Source organism: Mercenaria mercenaria, chromosome 1 (assembly GCF_021730395.1).
Source record: "Mercenaria mercenaria strain notata chromosome 1, MADL_Memer_1, whole genome shotgun sequence".
NCBI lineage: Eukaryota > Metazoa > Mollusca > Bivalvia > Venerida > Veneridae > Mercenaria > Mercenaria mercenaria.
Window position 1 is genome coordinate 86,551,516 of NC_069361.1, and position 27,976 is coordinate 86,579,491.

The window sequence follows — 27,976 nt, forward strand, 5'->3', positions numbered from 1 at the left end:
GCATCATAGACTTTCTCCATCCCTATATTCGTTTTGTCAGATTCCTCAAATATATGCATTCTTCGTGAACAGTGGAAGTAACTCCAGCAGGACGATTAATGATTTATAAAGCAGGAATGAGCTTCTATAAAAACGGATGCATATTGATTTGGCAGTTTTTGTCTTGAGGTGTTTTTTTAAATAACCACTTTAATGGAGAAGTGGTGATGGTTGTACTTTTAAAATAGGAATAAATAATATCAAATCTATAAGAAGATATTTTGGAAGCATAGGATGCAATCAAGCAAAATATCACCCACCACCTCCCCATCACCGGATTAAGAGTAAAAGCGTATTTTAAAAGGATAATTTTAAGGAGATGATGTTTTATTCTGTTCTCCAACTGAAAGTGGGAAAAGTTGAACATAGGACACTGCGCAATTAGCATTTTCCCCCCAGTAATGATAGCACAAAATGTTCAGTAATTGTTTTGCCAAGGTTCTGACGACTGAAAGGCAAGCAGAGAATCTTGTGAGAAATGAATGGAAGTAGTTTATTTACAAGATAAAGCTGCTATTGAGCTTACATTTATAGCGAGGTGGTAGAGTGTCTAGTGGAGCTGATTCTGGTTGCCATTTGTAACTAAGAGGAAAGTCAGAATAACAACATTTGCTGCTACTTTTTTTTCAAACTTAGCGCACAATAACACTGAGATCTTTGCATGGTCTGACAAGAAGAATACTGGTTTACTAATTGGAGTGTATGATATATCTTGAAATAATCTATCAGACACAATACAATAATCAATAATACTATTTCCATGTTGCTGAAAAGGAGTAGGTTTCCATTCAGATCTGTTTAACAACAATACATAGGCCTAACTCGATTAACTCTTAGCACTATGAATCAAATTAACTTACCAACGTTTGTAAACTTCCGGTAATGGAAATGTATTGAATTTTGCTTCTAAATATCAAAAATGTATGCATACACGTCTACCGGAGACGATAGTGAGGCATACCAGCGTGCAGTAAGAGGTTTGTAACCATATCTTGCATAAGAGCAGTTCTTTTGCCCTTTATTTATCGTGATGTTACGAACCAAACATAACGACGTGCAGATGCTTGTCATATCTGAGTGTTGTAGTAGTCGGACAGTAGATAAATTATAGATTGTAGTGCCTTGGGGTCCGGTTACTGGATCTCTAGACCAGGATTCTGGAGGTCTTGTTACCAGATCTGTAGACTGTCTCTTTATGGGCTGGCTAGAGGTCTGTTAATCAGTATAAATGCTGAAAATAATATTTGTAGAGGACTGTTTAGTCCAACAAAGTTGACGCGATCCTAGGAAATATTGAGATAATTTGTTCATATGGGCAATATCCCCACTCGCGTCAAACACTCGAAAGACCAAAATACTGGAGGAAATTTCCGATGAAATTTTCATTGCTGCCGACGCTTTACATGCTATAGGTTTAAATGCCAATTATGTCACGAATTGGCCATAAATTCAATAAAACTTACATCAGGCCTCGACCTTAGCGGTGGACCGTTGGACCGACTCTAACCAAAATATCGGCAGGTCCACTAACTATGAAAAGATGGGTAGACCGACGGTCAACCAATTTTCAGTCACGGTCTGCAAATAAAATAAAACCCTTAAAAGTAAAAAAAAATAGGAGGGAAAATCGTACCCATATCGGCGAATTCACAAAACGAAAGTTGATTTTGCCTTAAGTACGGCATTCTACCGTTATAAGCATTGGCGAGTTAAAGTCAGGAGAGCACGAATGGACTACTCCACCGATCGGGCGAGTGGTTTTTACGTGGTAACTTTACCAAATTGAGAAATTACATCAGGCAAAATTACCTGGATTGACTGGAATTTACCGCCGAATCGTAAAAATATCAAAACGTCATGCTGGTAATTTTCCATTCCACAAGCACGTGCGCCCTATCGTAATGTCTAATTTACATCGCGGTTACTTTTGACACAATAAACGCGCGTAGTGCATTCATTTTTTAATATAATCGCTTTAAATTTTCAACACCGCTTGAGAACTAATACAGTTTGAATTCTATAACAATTTTAATAAGATATCAACAGGAATGTAGGCAAAATTCTTTAAAAATGATCAAATTTTCATATAATGTTTTGTAAAATTTCAAACAGCGCGATCTTGATTATTTATTTCTTTCTTAAAGTAAATATACGGTACATACTATGGTAATAAAATTCAGACTTTTGACCAGAAAGTACAAAAAACACAATTAAAAAATCTTAAATAATGAAAAAGCGGCAGCAATTTAAATACATGGAGTAAAACGATTTTTGGCAAACAGATTTCTGTTAGCGCGGCAGAATAGCTTACGTTACCTAATGAACGTAAATAGAAATGCGGTATAAAATAAAGCAGTATGATGTCGTTGCGGTTTTTAATAAGTTTTAAATGATTCTTTGTACATGTATGTTTTGACACAACACTTTGTTAGATATTCATCTGAAACAATAATGTAAATTTCTTGAGGGCAAATAAGTCACAGAGGTAGGACATCCACTATCATCGTTCACGGTTTGACACATTTACATGTCAGTTTATTCGGGATATTGCACATTCGCTTTAAAAAAATTAAAGAAAAAACTTTTTTACTGATTTCTTCTCAACAATTAAAGGAATCGAGAATACGATCAGACAGTGATGTGTCACATGGGGCGAAAACATGACGTAATGCCATGACAATGTCGGGGAAACTATACCGCTTTGATCTCCGCTTCAGATGCCACGAATAACCGACACACTTCTTTTAGCTCTTTGAGGGGGTGTTAATTGAAAATGAAAACAAGGCCAATTACTTAGTTTATCATCAGAATAATTACCGATAATTAATTGTTGATGTTTTCTTTTTTCACTTTCAACACGGGTCGGGAGGATGATGATTATTGTGTCCATATTTTGGGACACTTTTCAAAATAATTATTTTCGGGATAACAGATTGCTACAGTCTTCCATTTTTAATTATTTTACAAATAAGTCCTGTTTCTTTGAGTCATATGAAGTTATGACGTCAACAACATCACAATTTATGTGATAGAATTGGAGGTCCACTAAAGTCTGAGCAGGTCTACTAGATTTTAGCAGTTGGTGGACCTGCTGGCAACTGCTGAAAAAAGTTAAGGTCGAGGCCTGTACATGTATACAAGAAAGACACTGAAGAGCTGGCATCAGAGGCCGGGGGCCTTCTTCCAGAATTTGTCTAAGTATGTATTAAAAAGAGATTCAATTCCTCATTGATTTATGTAAAAATTATCAAATAATATCCAAAATGATGAATTTTCTGGTGATTTAAACCATGTATGTACTGTACACGATTAACGTTTACCGTGTCTACACACCAACATGTGCAAGCGATAAACCAATAACTTTACATGACTATGTACTGTAATTTATCCTCCATTATTCTGGTCCTTCGAAGTTTTGATGTTTAGATTGCCCCGTCACAAATATTAAATAATCTGAACGTCGAATTATTTTTGACTAGCAGTGACTGGGAAACCCATGAGACATGAGCCATAGTCACATAAAAATGAAAAATGTCTCATAAGTTTAAGTGCTGATGAGCCCTGTGTCATATGTCTAAATTGTATTGAATGCAAAAGGATGAAACTATTTAATAGTCAAATCTTACACAAATGAATGTATTCAGTGTGCAGATTCAAAGTGCTTCCAGTGTTTAAAAACATGTTTTAACATCGTATTTTATTCTAGACTTCCATTTTTTGTCAGTTTTCAATAATTTTCTTTATTGACAAGCTGTTACAGTTTTAGTTACTATATTTGTTTTTTACTGAGAGCTTCTTTAATATGAAATGTGTACATACTACAATGCCAGTTCTTAGTTTACAAGTCGCAATTGTCCCATAGAAATTTCTGAATGTCACATAAGATTTATAAATGTCACATAATTTATTGTGTATGACGAGCCATTGTCCCATGGACAAAATTTCTTTCCCAGTCACTGGACTAGATGACTGATGATATTGTAAACAAGAGATGATTTAACAGCACTGACAACCAGACCTTGGCTGAAAATGGCCTTTCTTCAAAATTGAAGTTTGGTCATATTATTAACATAAGAACATGAGTCTTTATTTCTAAACTACCTTAAAAATGCCAGATCAAGAGAAAAAAACATGCTGTAGTCAGGAATCGAACCCAGGCTGCAGCGGCAATAAAAATCTTCCTGTTCACCATGGAGATATATGTACCTAATGGTCATTCATTTAAAGCTTTATTATTAAGCATTATTATTAATACAGTTTACCTCCGGTACCCTGTTCAAACATTTTTCAATTTTGAATAGAAAAATTAGTAAAAACAGCTAATTCTTATAAATGTGTTTCCATTACATATAATCTGTCAGGTAACCAGGCCATTTTTCCCCCAATAAAGTTACCTCCGGTAAACGGAGGCATTCACAATGCTAAAAAGTATGTTTTTTTCCCAAACCAGTACTGAAAAATTCCCAAAATGATTGCCAAAGAGTATACATGTGTGGACTAGTCAATAACGATCCATTCCATATGATCCCAGAGCTCAACTTGACCTTACTCAGCCTAAGACTTACTGCCTCAATTTTCAGCTTTTTCAGAGGCATTTGGTTACTATGCATTTGTTTATCTGTACATCATTTTGATTTACCACACTAATATATCAGAGCTGCAAAGATTGGTTAGAAGTGATACTGAGAATCAGCCCACACTCTTAGCTCAATAGGGAGAGCGCAGATCTACAGATCGCGGGGTCGTGAGTTTGATCCTGAAGCGAGGCGAATGTTCTCTGACAGTTTGATGAAAAACCTTGTGTCTGAAATCATTTGTCTTCCACCTCTAATTCATGTGGGCAAGTTGGCATTTACTTGCAAAGGACAGGTTTGTTCTGTTACAGAATCCAGGAACACTAGTATGGTTAACTGCCTGCCATTACATATAACTGAAATACCATTGAAAGACAGCGTTAAACCCAAAACAAACAAAGATACAGAGAACCAGTCAGAAGAGACCTTATAGAATTGCTATCCAGTGCTAGGTTAAAAAAGATCTGTAGCAAATGTGCAGATTCAGGGCAGAAAATCGAGAAAAAAATAAACAGACATGGAGCTTTTTTCTTATAAATTTAATGGGTCTGTGGATCACATTATTTGAAAAGGTGTGTCTATTAAAAAATTATGCATATAGGACATAGGACGCACAGATAAAAATCGCTGCCTTTGGAACCAACTTCCACATACCATCACAGCCCTACCTCCTCTTGACCAGTTCAGGTAGGCTGTGGTAAAGAATCGATATTCATTCAGTGTTTAAAGCTACTTGCCCACAGTTTGGGTGAAATTTTTCAACATGTTCATTTTCACCAAGTTTGGCATAGAATGTATATATGACACTGAAAAATGATAAAGTGGGTGAAAATAAAAGTTAGATATTGGTAAAAATGCAAGAAGAATGTAAATTTTCTGCATTATTTCAAAAGCGGTGTGATGGTTTACTACCTTCTGCACAGTATTTTTGTTTATTTGTAAAGAATATCTTGCAAAGATCTTATATCAGTAAGTTTGTACCACTAGTCACTTTAAGCATAATAGTTTTTAAGAATTTTTGAGAGAAGTTATTTTTCACCTTAAATGTGCGGGTTAGTCCCTTTAATGTTTTTATCTCTTACTTAGTCTCTGTTCTCACTTTTTATGAAACATTTTAACAATTGGCTGGAATACTTCCATTCAAGTCTCACTGTACCTGACAATATTCATTGCCAGATTCTTTTTATTACTTTCTCACTTTATACCAACATTTCCAACATGCACTTAGTCTTGCCTGTAACACTCGCAAGAGGGGTTGCAGGTATACAGAGATAATGTAGATAATTGTAAATTTTGTGTAAGCTTTTATCAGTTTCATGTTTTGACCCCTAGCCACTTTAGTGATAGAAAGTAATGCAGAAGTCTCTGTTGCCTCTAGAATACCTCAGCTGAACAACAATTGACACATCCTGTAAGGTAATCCAATTAATAAGCCTATTTTGGCCACTTGTTCTTAGTTCATATCCACCCAATCTTTACACATCCTCCCCCAACAAAAAATCAGTACAGTTTTTCTATGCATTCACTGCCATTTCCATGCCATTTCCACTTCTCAAATAGCAAACTTGTTTAATTAGTCAAGCTTGCTGTTCTTTTGTTTCAAAACGATTTTTTTTATAGTTTTTTCATAGTACTGGTGATAAAATGAGAGAAAAATAGGTATAGTGTTTTTAATACCACATTTTTCCAGAAAGAGCCAATGCGAGTTTGCATGAACTAGATGATGTGTTAACACACAGTCCAAATGCCACATTAAACACAAGTACACGTGCCAAGGAACAGCTGTCAGCAGCGGTCAATCCTAGAAATCTCCGCTGGTATGAGTCCGAGGCCAGGCCACAGAAATACAAAGATGCTGCTAGTCATCTTCAAAATATCCTCAAAGATGAAACTCAGGTACATAAGTATAGATATACTTTTAATTTATTTTATGGATAGTGACGGTTACTGCATACACTTTAGGAAAGGATTTAATTACAGTATGTATCATTTTTAAGGATAAGTAGCAGGGACTGTTCTCTAAAGGAAAACAAATTTTTGTAATTTGAGCATCTAAACTGACATTTTGATACTTGTTACAATCGGTCGTCTTCTGTAGACAACACATTTTTATACAGTTTGTTTTTCTGGTGCATCTGCAAAAAGGCAGGATCATATTGAATAATTTGACTTCTTGTGTTATTGCTTATGTAACTTATAATTCCAGCTGTGTATTTTCTTGGTTTAAAGTTGCCTGTGTTGTACAGAATACTGTTTATTTTCAGACAACGTTTCAGTCACCTCCAAGGTACTCTCAGCCTCCAAATGTACCTCGAGGACCTTTACCCTCGCCCGAGGAAACTGCCTCACTACTGCAACAACAGACAGCATACGTTAACCAGATTGAAGCTGAAAACAGATATATGAAGGTAACATCAGTTGATAATGCCCTCTTTCTTAAATATCATCATAAACAAGACCGACTTTAAAACTAGAGTGACACATACAACTTTAAACCTGTTTTCAATTAAGCACATGCTTTTCTGCTAGTGAAAATATTGGTGCTTAGGGATTAAAAATGTATATTCAGGTCTGGGACGTATAAAAATTTAGTATAAAATCACATGATCAAAAATTGTATTCATTTGAATTAAGAGGTTAATTGGGAAAATGTAGCATGTTTTTGTAATGAATTGTAAAACATTAATGTCACTGTTAAAATGAACATTGTTATGGCTTTACAGTTTCTTGAAAAAGATATACCTATTGTGACAGTTTACTGCTTAGTAAATGATTATTATAATGATTAAATGATTTACACTACTGTACAAAATATTACAGGATGAGTTTGCAACAGTTAGGATAAAAATCAGAGATATTTTAGAGGAAAATCAACGCTTACATGAAGAACTCAAGAAAAGTGCCATTGAAGAAATCAATATGGATGCTGAATTTCAGAAGGTTGATATTCTAGTTGTATGTAAATCTACAACTGAAAGTTTTGTATTATGTGCAGGGGGTCATAGGTACTGTTATGCTGTGCAGGCCCAGGCCTACACCTCAAACCCAACAAAAAAACCAAAAATGCAGAAAAGAGTAATGATTTAAGGGTAAGGCCCATCCCTTTCTTCATAAATAAATAAAGAAAAGTACAGACCTTCGATCCTCTTATGTTGAAATACCAAAAGTAGGTATATAAATCTTAATGCAAAGAAATCCTTGTGTTAGAGCTATGAAATATGCTTAGAATTCAGTAAAAGCATATATTTTCGCTGGGTCAAAATTTTAGCGAATTTGAAATTTTGAGTATGTTCGCGATGTTTAATATTCGCAAAATTGTAAAAATGGTTTCATACATGATTTTGAATTATACTAGTAGAGAATAGTTACTCGAGGATTAATTTTCGCGAGGTGTAGGGCCTCACGAATATAGCGAAAATTAAACCCTCGGGAAAATTTCTGCTTTTACAGTACTCTGTGTGTGTTATTTCCAAAACATTTCAGAGGGAACCCAACCATATTTATAAACAAAATACATGTATAAAAGGATGTTTAGAATTCCCCATTTTTGCCCCTTTTTTCATATCACTGGAAATTATGCCAGAAACCCCACTTGATTAACCAAAACAAAATAAATCTAGATACAAAGACATTGTTATTTCAGACTACTGAAGCAAGCTCAACAATCATTATTCTAGTCCATTTTATATAAAAAATATCAGGAGAATACCCAGTATCATCACATCAATAGGCCAAATGATATAAATCTCAATGCATAGGCAGCTTCATTACAGGCTGTTCAAACATGCTCCAAAGTCACAATTTTCTAATAATTATGCATGTCCTATTTTTAGATTACAACAGATATAGATAGATCCATGGAGGCAGATACTAGCTTACCTCGAGGAAATGTACGGCACTGGCAGTTAGAATTGGTATGTGCCCTATATACACTTTTTATGAATGATGACTTTCTTAACTCTGCTTAGTTTTCTGAAATTCATATTCAGAACTGAATATTCTTTTAAAATACAGGTACTGATACATTTATTGTATTGGTACTTTCAAGCTCTTCTAGAAAATAGTTTGCTAAATTTCGTTTGCATAAGCTTTAAAAAAACCCAGTATATTGGGTAATTGACCATTTTTGAAAAATTCTTTAGTTGTGTTGCCCTTGAATGTTAAGGGGTTATTTTTTATTAGACTTGATTATCCCCATCTTTGGTGTTCCTTTATTACTTCAGTATTTCAAAACTGTTGTTGCTTTTAGTGTTGTGAAGTAGATAGAATTTTTGCTTACATCTAAACTTTCATTAGTACTGGCCTGAGTTGTACAAAAGTCATTTACTGTAGAGTGGCTGTGTAAAATGTCTGAATGGTATGTACTTTGGTAGTAATGTCTTTATATCTCCGGGGCATTATTGAACCACACAGTTTTACAAATGAAGGGTATTTCTCTGAAAGTGGCCTAATGCTTGTATTGAATGATGTGAGTGGCAGCATGATAATGATTTAGTTGCTTGAAATTGGTCAGTCAGAGTGGGTGCAAAAAACCCTCAGAGAAAAAATATTTTTGGAACACTGCTGTAACATGAAACATTTTCAGATAGTTGATTGTGCTGTGTTTCGCACAGCTCTGCCTTGTTCTAGTTGTGCTGGAAATAGATATTTATAACAGTAACATGTACTGACTTTTACAGGAGAAACTAGGTGCTCTGCATGCTGCCAAAACTGAAAGATTGGAGGCCCAGCTTGCTCATTCTAGGTGAGACAGATGTTCAATAAAATTTCTAAAATGATACTTTATCAAATCGTGATAGGGCAACAACCTGTCAATATTAGTTGATTGACACTGAATTAAATTTTAATTAAGTATCTTCATGCAAAGTCATCATCTAACTAAAGGAAATTTACTGTAAAATTATTTACATGCACAGTATGTTTGTCCATGGGTGGAGAAGGTGATTCTGATTTACCCTGGTGCCCCTGTTTGCAATGTGTTAAAGGAGTATTCGTGCCAAGTTCTATTAACTTCTATCAGGTGATGTAGTTTTTAAGACAATATGGAGGGACGGACCGATGACCAGAGGCCATATTACTTCACCAGGAGCACTATGTGAGCTCATTCCCAGCATACAGAAAAAATGAGTGGCTATGTAACTTTACATTTAGTTTATGAAACTAAATGCTAAATAACCATGTTGATTGAATGCTTCATAAGATAGAAGATCTAGCTGTTATATTTATGTCACCTCAAAAATAAATAAATGATCAATAATTATCATTGGAAATGACAGGAATATCTGAAAAACAAAGCCGCTTTGACAGACATGTTTATGGTCAAACTCAGCATACAAAATTTGCTTTTGCTCTACAGAAAGGGGCTTACAGCAAAATAAAATAGTCAGAAAATTTGGCTAACTGAAGTAGATCCATCAGTTGTGGTAAATACGGGTATCTACATGGAAGCACACCTATAACATGCAGAAAAATGTCATATATACAGAGGAAAAGGGCAAAATTATGTTAATTAGAGACATTTATTTGTAAACATTTCACCGGAGCATAAAACCTGCTATAAAACTTTTTTGTCTCTATAGTTATCCAATTGTAATGATAATGTTCTGAAGAATAGGCTTTATACCCAAGCACTGACATATATTTTGTGAAATGTAAAGAAAAAACCCACTTACTGGTCAAAAATGCCTTAAGCACACGTAGTGTTCAAGTTGGTTTAAACTACCGCCACTTATTGCACGGAAACAGTTCCCTTACTTAATCCTTACAGCATACCTCTGTACATCCTCCCCCCTACTTTAAGCACTAACCGCTGATTTGGGCTATAGGCTGTTAAATTCACATCACGATAAGAAAGCATATCAAAACAGAATCTTAGAGTATGTTTGTAAAAATTCACGAACTATATTTTAACAAAATTATCCAATAAAAACATGCAGATAATTATGTTGTCACATCATTTCGAAGCATATCATTATGTCACTGCTGAATCATACCTGAGCAAGTTCACTCAATAGGATTTTCAAAGAGTTCAAAACTTTTTTATAGCCTGGCATGTAAGTTATTATAATTATGTGACTATGTCTTTTGAAATGCTGTTTTACTAGCGTTTGGCACTGGACTAATGAAAAAGAGGTAGAGTCTTAAAGTTACAGTTGTAGGAAGTAAAATGTACCTGCCAAGTAAATTTTATCGCAGAATAATATATACGAAATGTTATTGATCATGTTAGAGTGCATAATTTTTTCAGTGAAATTTGCCAGTCAGTGATTGAATGAAAACAGAGTTTGATGATTTTTGAGAAATTTTCTGTCATTATGACATCTAAGTTAACTGTAATATAGTTTGAACTCGGAATCTCGATTTTCAAGGGACAGAGGGTTTTCAGATAACTGAAATTAGACTTAAATGATGTTTTGTGCATGTGTTGTCGGGACAGGACTTGAAAATGTCTGCGAGATAACCAGAATTTAGAGACAAGTCAGTTTGAAATATTGAGTTTCGACTGTACTTGCAAAATTAACCTACCTGTTTAGCTGACTGAAGCACAAAGGGCTATTTGGATCGCTTACAGTCCGTCGTCCATCCGTCCTTCTACACTTTTCTTCAGATGACATCTCTGAAAATACTGGTTAGCTTTGCACCAAACTTGGTCAGTAGTATCCTGTCATGGTCCTCATGTTTGTTCCAAAGTTTCAGCATGGTCCCTTTTAGGGGCTGCCAGAGCAAAAAATAGAAAAACCTTTAAATGACTTTTTCTCATGAACCACTTGATGGATCTTCATCAAACTTGGCCTTTAGCGTCATTATAAGGTTCTCTCCCAATTTGTACAAATGGGGGCCCATGGCCGCTTTTATGGGCTGCTAGAGGTAAAAATAGAAACATTTTAGAGAAAACTTCCAAAATACCTTCAAACTGCTCCAATTGTCTATGTGTTTTTTCCAGCCAATTTTAAACACAGTGGAACCATATTGTGTTTGAATTGTTTATCATTTGTCACACTAATTAACTTCTTCTGTCTCTGGACCTTTTGACACCTGAAGCATATTATGGTCCTCTTCCAAAGTTGCACACTCTGTAGCCTATTTAAGCTCTGAAATTCAGATTAGTGATTGAGGGCCATCATGGCCCCCTTGTTATAACCGGACATTGAATTTAATAAATGAAAAATGGCTGTTAACCATGATATTTTAATACAGCCTGAGGCAAGAGCTAATCTGTTAGTGAAATGTATGTTCCTAGAATTGCCCATTACATTAATAGCTATGAAGACTACTTCAAAGTTTATTTTTGTGCACTTTTCAGTACAGTGGAACTTCTGAATACCAGACCTTCCAAAAACTGGAAACTTCTAAAAATCTGATGATTTTTTTGGTCCCCATTTTTCTCTGTCTATTTTCTACTTAGACAGTACTTCTTAATACCGGAATTTCCAAATTCTGAACACAGGACAATTTTTAAAAACAAATGGCTTATTGCAATACAATTTACTTCCAAAAACCACACAACATGAACGAATAGATATTTGTTCGAATGCAAATCTGTGCCTCCGTGAAAATTTCACCTGTGATTCCATTGTTTACCAATTAGTGGTAACCGATTATTTTGACATGCATTAGAATCACAACCTGTCAATCAAACACCAACAGAAATTGTGATAATTCGATAATGATCTTTCATTGTAGAATAGATTAGCAGCTTAAATTTTGATGTTAACATCAAACACCTCCATGGACTTTTCATTCTAATTGTGGTATCATTGAAAGCGAGCATTTAGTTAAGAAATTAATTAGCAAACATGCAGAATAAACTATGGACAATTCTTTCATTTCCTAATTGGTCAAGCTGTTTCTTAAACTGTCTCAACTCAAAGCTGGATGTAAGTATGTAAAAAAATGAGTAAACCTTTTAAAATTACAGCATTTTACGTGATCTTCATTAATTTCTTATAAATTAGAATGACTTAGACAACTTAGAAACCGCGTAAAACTAAAAGAATTTGCGAGTCTGAACTTGCGCTGAATCACAGAGAACAACTTTTGATATGCAGTTTTATTTGTCCAAACCATGCCTTACTTCCAAATACCAGAAACTTCCAAAAAGACTTTTCTTCTGGTCACGAGGTTGTGCGGTTTTCGGAAGTTACACTGTACTACAGCACCAAAATATGCATATGAAAATTGAAGTTCTGTATTTTTTACTGCAAGCCTTATTGAATTTTAATCTATATAATACGTACTTTATCAGTGCCGTAACTACATTGAGGCACACCGAGGCAGCTGCCTCGCTATTTTTTAAGCGATTTTTTTGTTACATTTGATATATCTATAAAATTCCCAATTTCTTTTTTCGCTCTAAACCAAACAGATGCATTTGATACAAATATCTAACCTGATTTGTCGCCTGTTTTCCTGTTTCATGAAAGTGCAATAGAGAACTAACTGGTCTAGCAGATCTAGTGTATATATTCTTCTATAAAATTGATTCGCTGAAGCAAATTTATTTTGTAAATTGTTTATTCAAATCCTCTTCGTGAATATTACTTTTGTAATAATTAATATATATAATTATTTCTTTGTCTATTTTAGGATTTATGTGTACTGAAAACATAACTGAAACTAATTATGATGTGTCCAATTAAGAAATGCCCAAATCATATGTATTTTGATGGAATGATACCTAGGCTTGATTTTTAGCTCACCTGTCACATAGTGACAAGGTGAGCTTTTGTGATCACCCTTCGTCCGTCGTCTGTGTGTCCCTGCGTCCGTTCGTGCGTCAACAATTTCTCTTGTCTGCACGATAGAGCTTTCATTTATGATTTTATTTTAACCAAACTTGCACACAACTTGTATCACCATAAGGTCTCAGTTCCTTTCTTGAACTGGCCAGATCCCATTATGGGTTCCAGAGTTATGACCCCTGAAAGTGCCAAAATTAGCTTTTTTGACCTTGTCTGCACAATAGCAGCTTTATGTATGATTTTATTTTAACCAAACTTGCACACAACTTGTATCACCATAACATCTTGGCTCTTTTATTCAACTGGCCAGATTCCATTATGGGTTCCAGAGTGATGGCCCTGAAAGGGCCAGAATTAGCTATTTTGGCCTTGTCTGCACAATAGCAGCTTCATTTATGATTTTATTTTAACCAAATTTGCACACAACTTGTATCACTATAAGATCTTGGTTCCTTTCTTGAACTGGCCAGATTCCATTATGGGTTCCAGAGTGATGGCCCCTGAAAGGGCCAGACTCAGCTATTTTGACCTTGTCTGCACAATAGCAGCTTCATTTATGATTTGAATTTAATCAAACCTGCACAAAACTTGTGTCATCATAAGATCTTGGTTCCTTTCTTGAACTGGCCAGATCCCATTATGGGTTCCAGAGTTATGGCCCCCTGAAAGGGCCAGAATTAGCTATTTGACCTTGTCTGCACAATAGCAGCTTCATTTATGATTTGATTTTAACCAAACTTGCATACAACTTGTGTCACCATAAGATCTTGGTTCCTTTCTTGAACTGGCCAGTTTCCTTAATGGGTTCCAGAGTTATGGCCCCTCAAAGGTCCAGAATTTGCTATTTTGGCTTTTGCAGCCATATAGAGACTTCATTTATGGTTTGATTTGATACAAACTTCCAAAATATCTTAAACAACAATAAATCTTGGATTCCGTGATGAATCTGTCAGATCTAATTGTAGGTTCCAGAGTTATTTTATATCTGATTACTTCCCCTGATTGTAATTAAAATAGATTTATATCAGTAAGTCCTTATAGGACTTATTTGAAATTTCATTATTGTCATTAGTTGGACTGAGACAATCAGGGTAGATAACTATGGACTGATTTTATTTCAAATTACCTCCCTTTATTTCAAATAGAAATGGGTATAACTCCCTAACTAATGAAGATACTGATCTGAAATTTCATTTATGTCAACAGATGGACTTGGACAATCAGTGAAGATACATATTGACAAATAACCTCCTTTTATTTTTTGTCTAAATGAGCACACCTTAGCAGCTTCTAACGAGATTTGTTTGAAACGTTATTTATGTCTTCCATGGTAAGAAATAGTCATATTAGATAACTCTTGATTGAACATTTATCGATATGAATACTTTACTAATATATTGTTGTACTTTGTATCTTCTACATGCATATACCAATGCATGATTACCTCCCCTGATTTTAATAAAAATGGATTTATCTCGATAAATATTTATAGAACTCATTTGAAATTTCATTTTTGTCTTTAGTTGGACTGAGGCAATCAGGGTAGATAACTATGGACTGATTTTATGTCAAATTACCTCCCTTTGTTTCAAATTAAAATGGGTGTATCTCAGTAACCAATGAAGATATTGATTTGGAATGTCATTTGTGCCATCAGATGGACTCGGACAATCAGGGTAGATAACTTTTGACTGAATTTATGACAGATTACCTCCCTTTATTTTATGTAAACGAATATATATCAGCAGCATCTAATGAGATTGGTTTTAAATGTTATTTAAGTCTTCCAGGGTAAGGAATAGTCATGTTAGTACAAAAATGCAGCATTTGAGCCTAGGACCCTCAAACTAGGTATGGAAATTGGCCCTGACTAGGTCAAAAGGGACTGTTACAAGAAAATGTTTATCCTGATGATATTTAATGTATATGCCTATGTGCTGTATGTCAAAATTTGATCATATCATTTTGAGCAATGGTACTCAGGTGAGCGATATAGGGCCATGATGGCCCTCTTGTTTATACTAATGTGACTTTTGTTTCTTGTGTGGTGGCAGAGTCAACGGTAACTCCTAAACATAGTCATACATTTTTGCTAACAATTTTACGTCTAAACTGGCTAGAACAATTTCTGAGCCCAGCACCTGTTCTCCAATTTACCAGTCTAATATGGTAAACCTGTCAGCCTGAGTTGCTCAGATTCGTTTGTCTGAAATGGGTTTTTTTTGTCGGAGATGGCTTAAATGCACCATTTTATCTCGTATATTTTCAAAATTTTCTGCGGAGGACCCTGAACCCCCATCTCTATTTGTACTCAAGTAATGCAGGCGGGTAATGTGTACATTTCAACCTGATTCTCTCAGAATTTTTTATCGAAGATGTTTTAAAATGCACCATTTTGTCTTTTATAATTTCAAAAACCTTGAAAACCCATCTTTACCTGTATTTTGGTTATGCAGGTTACTTTTTAACCTTATTTTCTCAGATGACTTAAAATGCACAGCTTGTCTTGCCTGTTATCTTTTGTATTATTTCAAAATTTCTCGGGGAGGACCCCGAACCCTGTAAACTCTCTATGAATACTCCAATTATGCAGGCGGGTAATGTGTACATTTTACTCTGGTGTGCTCAGACTTTTGTTTGAAATCACTTGAAATGCAAGCTATGTTTTGTATAATGTCCAATATTTTCAAGGAGGACTGCCCCGATCTTAACTTTTACTCTCAATATTGCAGGCGAGTTGTGTGTACATTTCAAAACTGTTTTATTCAGATGTTGTTTTTTTTAATCTGGAATAACTTAGAATGCACCATTTTATCTTGTAGAATTTCAAAATTTTGTCATAGAATTGGCCCTTGTAACCCTGCCTTAACCTATGCCACAACTCCATATGCTTTTTATAGATTGAACAAAAATGTTCAAATTAATTGTTGACATGTAAAATCGTACCTAAGCCATTATGCAACACTCTTTCCAGAAAAAAATCTGCCTCGATGTTTTTTCAGGTCTGGTTACAGCACTGTTTATTTTTATATGAAAAGTAGAGAAGGAATGTTTATTTTATAAAATACATTAATTGGTTTAGTTTGTGTAGTCTGTACCATGAAGGGGAGGGTTAATTACCTGCCTTTGGCAAAACACTTTACAAGATATTGTAAATTGAATTAATACACATTAATACATAATGCTAATAAAAACATCTTTGTTATAAATTGGGAATATAGTATTAAATACTTAATCTGTCTACTTGTCAATTTATACGAGTGATAAAAAGGAAGTAACTCTGTATATTGCTCCATGCAGAGTAGCTTGCCCTGTTGAGCAGTTTATTTTTAGATATGTTAACAAAGAAAATGCTTGTAGTGCGTAATTTGAATGACTTTTGATCCTTTTCATCCATTTGTTCTAAAACTACAAAATATTTTTTTAGTTTCTGCTTAAATTTATATAGAAGAAATCAGAATGTTTCTTAATAATTTAAAATTATTGATGGTGAATGAATAGTTTAATTACTGCACTTGATTAAATAGAGGTCTGTTTGTTCATGCGAATAGTATACTCGCATTATTGTCTATCAGTGTTTATATAAATACCATGAAAAATGTGGTTGAAGCATACTTACCTGGTACAGGGAACACCGTGATCAGCAAGGCGGTTTCCCCAGAAAGAGGCCCTTCCATTGCACTTCGGTTGGGCTGACGTCTGCGATAGCCCCAAATGTGGGTTACTCGGGTACGCAATTTATTGGTGTGGGGACTGCGTTCGCGCTATCCCTGAAAATAATTCAAATAATCTTAAAAAGAGAAACAAAATGGAAAAACTAGGGTTTTGTGCTAAGTAATAAATCCTTGCAAAGAAAGAGCTTGCATTTTAATGCAAGTAATGGACAAAATTGAAGATTTGTGCAGGAATGTTTGCACAACATTACCAGTCATTGTTACTATTATTAAGGATTTAGGTCAAGTTTGATAACCAGCCAATTTGGATAAGTTTCTAATAGTGTAGAGTTATGACTTGCAAAAATTTACAGCATCAGCCTAATAAGTAGAGCATTTTAAAAGTGAAAAAATCAATTTTCTGTGACATGTATATATTGTGACTTGGGCACTCTTGAATTATTATTGTTTATTTTCTGAATGAATTCATAAACAATATACATATAGTAGAGGCTCACATTGATTTTAATTTGATGACAAAATTAATGCAGTAAGTTGAATAATGTCTTACAAAATTGTAGTAAATGAAAAGTAATGCTGTGTTAGTTATCATGGATTAATGCTGTAAGATAAGCTATTGGGATAATCTGTGATAAAACTAACCTTTACCCAGCTAAATTTCTAAAGTGGACTGGTCCATCATTCTATTTGGGCAATACCATTTATCATTTGAAGGGATGTTCACTGAAAATTTACTGACTGAATAGCTAACAGTGCAGACCATGATCAGCCTGCACAGATCTTGGTCTGCACTGGTTGCAAAGGCAGAATCACTTGCCGCCAGCAGGCTTAAGGCTAATAATCAAATGTGTATAACTTATTACTGTTGCAGGGAGGAGATACAGAGGTATGAACAGATTGTGGAAGATCTGAGAGGCCAGGTGAGAATGCATGATGCCGTACCAACACATGAGGATGGTCTGTCAGATATGTATTTATCCGAGGCCCAGAGAGGGTTTCAGAATTCTACCATTGACAGACTTACAAGGTACAACATGTTTATTTCTTTTGTTTTGAGTACAGTCTAACCCCTCTTAAGCAGCCAGCCAGGGGAAACAGACAATTTGGCCGCTTAAGCGAGGTGACCGATGATCGGATGGGCAGCCAGAATATTTATATATTTCAGACTTCTGACCAGTGTTCAATCATATTTCAGACTTCTGACCAGTGTTCAGTCATATTTCAGACTTCTGACCGGTGATAACTTAAGGCCTGTTTCTTTTACGTTATACTCATCATTTTACCAGAATACATTGATGTGCATTTAACTTCGCAGTGCTTATGCAATCGACAACTCCGGCGTGTGTTATAGTAAACAACAAAAATTGCAATTTTCAGTAAAGGGAAACTACTCTACGCGCCTTTTGTCTAGACTAAAATCTAGGATCGCATTTAGGTTCCGTAAAAGATCGAGTGGTTTATATTTCTTTCAAAACAAAATTTTATTAATAGTATTTTGAGAAAGCAATATAAACAAAATCACAAATCTGTTGATACTAATTAAAGATTGAGTATCGTCTTTTACGAAGATCAAAGTGTGAATAACAAAATTGACAATGAGGTGACATGCTAATTGCCGATAATTACTGGCCAATTGATCATAACAAAAAGGACGATCACACCTTTTGTTAACCAGGTTTTCAACGAAAACCTGAGTTATTAGATTGGGGTAGATGTCGGTCGGGCGGGCGGGCGGGTGGCGGCGGCGGCGGCGTCAAACTGGTGTTTCCGGTCAATAACTTTTGTTTCGGTAAAGATATTTGAATAAAACTTGGTGTGTATGTAGCTTATATCAAGACAAAGGCTGGGATTGATTTTGGGGTTTCTGGGGTCAAGGTCACTGTTACTTAAAATAGAAAAAGGGTTTCCGGTCAATAACTTTTGTTTCGGTAAAGATATTTGAATAAAACTTGGTGTGTATGTAGCTTATATCAAGACAAAGGCTGGGATTGATTTTGGGGTTTCTGGGGTCAAGGTCAAGGTCACTGTTACTTAAAATAGAAAAAGGATTTCCGGTCAATAACTTAACTTAGGAATGAGCTATCATGATGAAACTTAGTGTATAGAAAACTTATATAAAGTTGTAGCTTGGGATTGATTTTGGGGTTTCTGGGATCAAGGTCAAGGTCATTGTTACTAAAAATAGGGTTAGGGTTAGGTTAGAGTTAGGGTTAGCATATCTTCTACATGCATGGAGGGATTTTGATGTAACTTGGCACAATTATACACCATCATGAGATGAAATGTCTTGCGCAGTTCCCTTCTTTAGAATTACTTCCCTTTGTTGTTACTATAAATAGCTTATATTGTAACTTTTTCATTACTAGACGTAGGGAAAAATCGAGACCACTTTTCTGTAGTACAACATGCATGTTACATCCAATTTTGAGGTGTATTTTGACCAATCTTTACCTGGTAAGGATTTCTGTGTGGACTTACAATTTTTTTTTTTGTATTTTTTTTATGCCCCCGAAGGGAGGCATATAGTTTTTGAACCGTCTGTCGGTCTGTTAGTCTGTCTGTCGGTCTGTCAGTCTGTCCGCAATTTTCGTGTCCGGTCCATATCTTTGTCATCGATGGATGGATTTTCAAATAACTTGGCATGAATGTGTACCACAGTAAGACGACGTGTCGCGCGCAAGACCCAGGCCCGTAGCTCAAAGGTCAAGGTCACACTTAGACATTAAAGGATAGTGCATTGATGGGCGTGTCCGGTCCGTATCTTTGTCATCGATGGATGGATTTTCAAATAACTTGGCATGAATGTGTACCACAGTAAGACGACGTGCCGCGCGCAAGACCCAGGTTCGTAGCTCAAAGGTCAAGGTCACACTTAGACGTTAAAGGATAGTGCATTGATGGGCGTGTCCGGTCCATATCTTTGTCATCGATGGATGGATTTTCAAATAACTTGGCATGAGGTGTACCACAGTAAGACGACGTGTCGCGCGCAAGACCCAGGTCCGTAGCTCAAAGGTCAAGGTCACACTTAGACATTAAAGGTCATTTTTCATGATAGTGCATTGATGGGCGTGTCCGGTCCATATCATTGTCATTCATGCATGGATTTTAAAATAACTACGCATGAATGTGTGAAACAGTAAGACGACGTGTCGCGCGCAAGACCCAGCTCCGTAGGTCAAAGGTCCTAAACTCTAACATCGGCCATAACTATTCATTCAAAGTGCCATCGGGGGCATGTGTCAGTCTATGGAGACAGCTCTTGTTTTTTTTTTGTTTTTTTTTTTGTTAAGATTAACTTCCCTTAGTTGTTACTGTAAATAACTTATATTGTAACTTTTTTATAATTGACCGTAGGGAAAAACCAAGACCACTTTTCTGTGGTACAACATAGTTGTTACTTTCTAATTTTAGGTGTATTTTAAGGTATCTCTACCTGGTAAGGAGTTTTTTTGTGGACTTAGAAAAACAAAAGAATTACATTGATTACTAAACAACCACAAAATTAAAATTACATCTGCAAGTACAGGTGCTAGAGTAAAGAAATTTGCTGTGACGGGCGTATATTGTGACATTCTGGCACTCTTGTTTATTCTTATGAAAAGTGTTGAAAACCTGGTTTCGTGGCATTGCCGCGTTTCTTGTTATCAATTTGAATTGAGAAGCTCATGTCATTTTGTATCTTCAACGACTGCGAAGTGGGCACCCAAAGTCATACACTTCCGTTAAGAAGACAAAATCCTTGTTAACACATAGAATTTCAACTAAGAGATCATAATCAGTAATTATTATCAAACTGTCGCGGAAAAAAAAAATCCTTCACTAAGTAAACAAATGTTCATATTTTCGGATACATCCTTTGTGCTCGAAGGTCCCGAGGTTTTGGAAAAATAAAAATGATTGGCCACCGATAGGGGTAAATATGGTGGCCGGGAGGCAAAATCGTTGACCGCTGACCACAGATAAGGGGTGACCGCTGAAGCGGGTAATGAAATAGAGTAAAAATCGACGGGGGCGTCACAGACTGACCGTTGGGAAGTGGTGACCACCGATCAGGGGTGACCGTTAGGAGGGGCTAGACTGTATTCAGAAAACAAACTATAAAATTTGTTCAAAATATCATACATGTAATAAATATGGCATTTTGTTGTAATGTCTCCCACCACACAGTGGTGTGGGAGACATATTGATTTACTCCAGTCTGTGTGTGTGTGTGTCACAAAGCTTGTCCGCATCCTAAGTCGAACATTTCTCATCCAATCTTCACCAAACTTGAACAAAATGTGTTTGACTATAAGACATCGGCCAAGTTTGATAACTAGCCAAATCGGTCCAGGTATTTTGGAGTTATGGCCCTTGAATTATAGAAAAATCGGCCTTTTTACTGTTGTCCGCTCTTACAGTGGAACAGTTCCCACCCGATCTTCACCAAACTTGAACAAAATGTGTTTGGCCATAAGACCTTAGCCAAGTTCGATAACTAGCCAAATCCGTCAAGGCACTTTTGATTTATGGCCCTTGAATTACTGATTGGATTCACTCATCCAGACCATCTAATTGGATCCACTCCTCTAAACCATCTAGAGAAACTAGACATTTTTCATAGGGGCAGTTGTGGGAGACATGCGCTTTTCTCAAAAGCATCTCTAGTTTATGATATTTTTGTCATCTTTCTATGGAGGTAGTTGAAAATTAAGGTAGGCTAGTATATTTATGTTTTCAGTACTATGCAGAAAACATGGTTATCCATTTTATTACACTGATTATTTCAGTTTCCCAAAGGAAACTTTTATTTGTAACCATAATTATAGTATTGTGTTTACATTTTTGAATTTTGTATGAAAGTTCTATTTCTAAAAGACAGAGTCTTTTTTTCCTTGCCATCAGAATAACAGTTTCACAAGACAGTAATTATTGAAATTGAATACCAGTCAAAGACAAAAATAATGTAAAAGTGATTGTGATAAGGCTAAACACTGAACTGTAAAGTATTTGATATTGCATGGTTGAAATATAGATCAAGTAAGTACCTGAGTATTGGAAAATGCCATCATCAAGTGTGCTAATAGTAAGTACCTGAGTATTGGAAAATGCCATCATCAAGTGTGCTAATAGTAAGTACCTGAGTATTGGAAAATGCCATCATCAAGTGTGCTAATCAAGTAATGATGAAATGGGCATGTTTCATACATTAACTGAGAATTTATTTTACAGAGAGCGTAATGATCTGTTAGAAGTTGTAGCAAACTTAAAGCACAGACTGACGGAGATGTCCCAGCGGGAAGAGGAGGCCTACCAGCAGATGAAGAAAGGGATAGAACTAGTGGAACAGGCTCAACTTGAACAAACTCAGGTTGCTAAACATAATCTAAATATAAGGATGCTGTGCATTTATTTAGCAACTAATGAAACTAAATTCACAAAACTTTGCTTACTGTCTTAAAGTCACAATAGAATGAGCAAATTTCCAGATATCCAGGGTTTGGAGCTTTCAAAACATAGAAATTGTAAGGAGAAAGACTGGGGGGGGGGGGTCACATAAATCGCTTGAGTGAGCGCTTAGGTACCTGAGACATGGATGCATAATTGATCAATGTTTGACTGTAGCTAGTATGAAGTAAGGGAACGTATGAAGTGTGGTAACATATGAAGTGAAGGACATTATGTAAATGAGTAAGAAGTCATCCTCCAGCTTTATTATTCAGTATGGTCTTTATGATTTTGTAGGACAAAACAAACATTAGATAAAGACGTGACCTTCTTTATATTGGTAAGAATTGACATACTATAGTGTCCTGAATCTCTAATGGAAGTACATGTACAAGAAAACAGTATTAAGAGATTTGGAACAAAATTTCAATATTTCAGGATTGGATTTATCTGTCTAAAATAGCAACATTTACATAGCTGTAAATAACTCCTGTTTTATACAAATTTGGTAAAAATATTGCATTATAATTATGGAACTCATACTTGACAAAAGTTTAATACTGAAAACATGTGTCTACCCTGTAACTGTTTGCTTCACAAAGCACACTGTCAAAAAATGAAAGGCACAAAATTACATAAATTTCTTTAAAATGAACACTTTCACTTGATATGCTGATCAAAGCAGTGAATATTTATCATGAAAATTCTTTCTAAGATCAAAACAGCCAAAGTTGGAAAGTCAGTAATTAATTTTACACTTTTTAGCTCACCTGTCTGAAAGTGACAAGGTGAGCTTTTGTGATCGCGTGGTGTCCGTCGTCCGTCCGTGCGTCCGTAAACTTTTGCTTGTGACCACTTCAGAGGTCACATTTTTCATGGGATCTTTATGAAAGTTGGTCAGAATGTTCATCTTGATGATATCTAGGTCAAGTTCCAAACTGGGTCACATGCCGTCAAAAACTAGGTCAGTAGGTCTAAAAATAGAAAAACCTTGTGACCTCTCTAGAGGCCATATATTTCATAAGATCTTCATGAAAATTGGTCAGAATGTTCACCTTGATGATATCTAGGTCAAGTTCGAAACTGGGTCACGTGGGTTCAAAAACTAGGTCAGTAGGTCTAAAAATAGAAAAACCTTGTGACCTCTCTAGAGGCCATATTTTTCATGAGATCTTCATGAATATTGATCAGAATGTTTACCTCGATGATATCTAGGTCAAGTTCGAAACTGGGTCACGTAGGGTCAAAAACTAGGTCAGTAGGTCTAAAAATAGAAAAACCTTGTGACCTCTCTAGAGGCCATATTTTTCATTGGATCTTCATGAAAATTGGCCAGAATGTTCACCTTGATGATATCTAGGTCAAGTTCAAAACTGGGTCACGTGGGGTTAAAAACTAGGTCAGTAGATCTAAAAATAGAAAAACCTTGTGACCTCTCTAGAGGCCATATTTCTCAATGGATCTTCATGAAAATTGGTCAGAATGTTCACCTTAATGATATCTAGGTCAAGTTCGAAATTGGGTCATGTGGGGTAAAAAACTAGGTCAGTAGATCTAAAAATAGAAAAACCTTGAGACCTCTCTAGAGGCCATATTTCTCAATGGATCTTCATGAAAATTGGTCAGAATGTTCACCTTGATGATATCTAGGTCAAGTTCGAAACTGGGTCACGTGCGGTCAAAAACGAGGTCAGTAGGTCTAAAAATAGGAAAACCTTGTGACCTCTCTAGAGGCAATATTTTTCAATGGATCTTCATGAAAATTGGTCAGAGTGTTAACCTTGAAGATATCTAGGTCAAGTTCGAAACTGGGTCACGTGGGGTTAAAAACTAGGTCATTAGATCTAAAAATAGAAAAACCTTGTGACCTCTCTAGAGGCCATATTTTTCATGAGATCTTCATGATTATTGGTCAGAATGTTCATCTTGATGATATCTAAGTCAAGTTCGAAACTGGGTCACGTGGGGTTAAAAACTAGGTCAGTAGGTCTAAAAATAGAAAAAACCTTGGGACCTCTCTAGAGGCCATATTTCTCAACGGATCTTCATGAAAATTGGTGAAAATGTTCAGCTTGATGATATCTAGCTCAGGTTTTTAACTGGGTCATGGCGGTCAAAAACTAGGTCAGTAGGTCGAAAAATAGAAAAACCTTGTGACCTCTCTAGAGGCCATATTTTTCACGAGATCTTCATGAAAATTGTTGAGAATGTTCACCCTGATGATATCTAGGTCAAGTTTAAAAGTGGGTCACGTGCCTTCAAAAACTAGGCCATTAGGTCAAATAATAGAAAAACCTTGTGACCTCTCTAGAGGCCATATTTTTCAATGGATCTTCATGAAAATTGGTCAGAATTTTTTATCTTGATGATATCTAGGTCACATGTGCTCAAAAACTAGGTCACTATGTCAAATAATAGAAATAATGACGTCATACTGAGTTCAACACTGGGTCATGTGGGCATAGGTGAGCGATTCAGGACCATCATGGTCCTCTTGTATTAGCTCACCTGTCATGTAGTGACAGAGTGAGCTTTTGTGATCGCCCTTCGTTTGTCGTCTGTCCACAATTTCTTGTCTGCACGATAGTGGTTTCATTTATGATTTTATTTTAACCAAACTTGCACACAACTTGTATCTCCATAAGATCTCGCTTCCTTTCTTGAACTGGCCAGATCCCATTATGGGTTCCAGCGTTATGGCCCCTGAAAGGGCCAGAGTTAGCCATTTTGACCTTGTCTGCACAATAGCAGCTTCATTTATGATTTGATTTTAACCAAACTTGCACACAACTTGTATCACCATAAGATCTTGGTTCCTTTCTTGAACTGGCCAGATTCCATTATGGGTTCCAGAGTGATGGCCCTGAAAGGGCCAGAATTAGCTATTTTGACCTTGTCTGCACACAACTTGTATCACCATAAGATCTCGCTTCCTTTCTTGAACTGGCCAGATCCCATTATGGGTTCCAGCGTTATAGCCCCTGAAAGGGCCAAAATTAGCTATTTTGACCTTGTCTGCACAATAGCAGCTTTATTTATGATTCGAATTTAATCAAACTTGCACAAAACTTGTGTCACCATAAGATCTCAATTCCTTTCTTGAAACGGCTAGATCCCGTAATGGGTTCTAGAGTTCTGGCCCCTGAAAGGGCCAAAATTAGTTATTTTGACCTTGTCTGCACAATAGATCTGCACGACAATAGATCTGAAATTTCATTTATTTCAACAGATGGACTTGAATAATCAGTGAAGATACATATTGACTGAATTTATGACAAATTACCTTCCTTGATTTTTTATCTAAATGAATACACCTTAGCAGCTTCTAATGAGATTGGTTGGAAACGTTATTTATGTCTTCCACGGTAAGAAATGAACATTTATCAATTAGAATACTTTACTAATATATTGTTGTATAGGCTTGTACTCTGTATCTTCTACATGCATATACCAATGCATGATTACCTCCTCTGATTTTAATAAAAATGGAATTATCTCGGTAAATATTTATAGACCTCATTTGAAGTTTCATTATTGTCTTTAGTTGGACTGAGGCAATCAGGGTAGATAGCTATGGACTGACTTTGTGTCAAATTACCTCCTTTTCTATTGATGCTGACCCATCAGTCTAGCAACCTATTTTCGATTTCGCTGGATCATTTACAAAGCACACAGCCTGACCATTTGTATATTATTTAATAGTTAATGTCAAATGATGGGTGAAACCATTTCATGAATAAGTATTCTATAGGAGGCAGTAAGTGTCATGATAGTGAAAATTGTTAACCAATCACCTACTGTTCATAGAACAACTAGAAAATGGTTTCTCAACAAAAGATTTATGGCTTAAAAGTCATAGTATGATACTCTAACCATATGTTTGCAGGCATTAATACAGCGGGAACAATTAGCGGAAGAATTAAACAATATGAAGGGTAGATTTGATGCCCACATACAGAACACACAACAAGTTGTCAATGAAGAGAAGGAAAGTGCTAGGAAGGAATGCAAGGTTGTTATTGATGAACAAAATACAAAGGTAAAAACTCCTATAAAAGCAACAAAAACACAGCTGTCTTGTAATTAAGAACTCCTAATTAACAGGTAATTAATTAATTTAGACACCTTTGAAATTACAGACAGATGATAACCTTCGCTAGAGGGGCATGAGGGTTTTTGTACCTTTCATTCTCGATTGAAAAGAATCACACCAATTATTTATTCATAAAAATTGCAGTATGTCTATATTATTATGGCCAAACTTAACAAAAAAGGCATGTGTTAGTAAGTACAAAAAGATCTAAGATATCAATATTAAATATGTAGAAAGTGTACAGTTATCATGTCTGTGTGAAACTGTTCTTACTGTTTATATAATATATGAGGCATAAACAACAGTTTTGCATTGAGGTGATGACCTGAAATTTTGTTTAAGACTTTGTATTGAACAAAATTGCTTACAGAAGTAAGAGCTTGTTTCCAATTTATACTGTTGTTTCATTTTCTGCCTATTTCCAAACACCACAGATAAAAGAACTGACAGAACAGACCACATCAGCGCAGAATGAGATGGAGAAAGCATTAAGAGATAAAGTGGATTTAATAAACCAGTTAGAGGCAGCTAAACTACAGATCAAGAGATACGACCAGGAGGTCTCAATGGTTTGTATTCTCAGTAATTTCTATAACAGAATTTTAGAATGCTTTGAAATTACCATGAACAAAAGGATATTAGACAGAAGGCATTATTCCAGCCTACATGGTCTATAAAACCTGATGCCAGTGTTTCTTGGACTGTCAGGATTTTTTAGCTTGTCTGTTTGAAGAGTAGGTAGAGCTATTGGACTCACCCGTGCGTCGGCATTGGCGTACCAGTATGGTTAAGTTCTTGTATGCAAGCTGATATCTCAGTAACCACTTGTGGGAATGGATTGAAACTTCACACACTTATTTACTGTGATAAACTAACTTACATTGCACAGGTTCCATAACTATACTTCACTTTGTTAAAAAAAAAAATGCCCTTTTTTTGACTTAGCAATTTTTGGTTAAGTTTTTGTATGTAAGTTTTTAGCTCACCTGTCACATAGTGACAAGGTGAGCTTTTGTGATCACCCTTCGTCCGTCGTCAGTCCGTCCGTGCATCCGTCCGTCTCGTGCGTCCGTGCGTCAACAATTTATTGTCTGCACGATAGTGGTTTCATTTATGATTTTATTTTAATAAAATTGTATCACCATAAGATCTCAGTTCCTTTCTTGAACTGGCCAGATCCCATTACAGGTTCCAGAGTTATGGCCCCTGAAAGGGCCAAAATTAGCTATTTGACCTTGTCTGCACAATAGCAGCTTTATTTATAATTTGATTTTTACCAAACTGGGACACAACTTGTATCACCATAAGATCACGGTTCCTTTGTTGAACTGGTCAGATTCCATTATGGGTTCCAGAGTTATGGCCCCTGAAATTGCCAGAATTAGCTATTTTGACCTTGTCTGCATAATAGCAGCTTCATTTATG

At 35.8% G+C, this 27,976-nt stretch overlaps 1 protein-coding gene and 1 non-coding gene across 2 annotated transcripts in view; both read left to right on the top strand.

Annotated features, from left to right (window-relative positions):
• Positions 1 to 888: 888 nt before the first annotated feature.
• The window catches only part of LOC123564594 (serologically defined colon cancer antigen 8 homolog), an 83,239-nt gene continuing 56,151 nt past the window's right edge, over positions 889 to 27,976 (top strand). Inside the window, exons 1-10 of the mRNA XM_053553266.1 lie at positions 889 to 1,016; positions 6,304 to 6,509; positions 6,878 to 7,021; positions 7,434 to 7,553; positions 8,447 to 8,527; positions 9,293 to 9,357; positions 17,900 to 18,055; positions 22,243 to 22,381; positions 26,345 to 26,497; positions 26,986 to 27,120. Of these exons, the coding sequence (XP_053409241.1) occupies positions 959 to 1,016; positions 6,304 to 6,509; positions 6,878 to 7,021; positions 7,434 to 7,553; positions 8,447 to 8,527; positions 9,293 to 9,357; positions 17,900 to 18,055; positions 22,243 to 22,381; positions 26,345 to 26,497; positions 26,986 to 27,120 (1,257 nt within the window). The 5' untranslated portion in view covers positions 889 to 958. The remainder of the gene's footprint in view (positions 1,017 to 6,303; positions 6,510 to 6,877; positions 7,022 to 7,433; positions 7,554 to 8,446; positions 8,528 to 9,292; positions 9,358 to 17,899; positions 18,056 to 22,242; positions 22,382 to 26,344; positions 26,498 to 26,985; positions 27,121 to 27,976) is intronic.
• Positions 16,966 to 17,127, top strand: LOC123545850 (U1 spliceosomal RNA). The gene has a single exon (XR_006685468.1). It is a non-coding gene; the product is annotated as a U1 spliceosomal RNA (small nuclear RNA).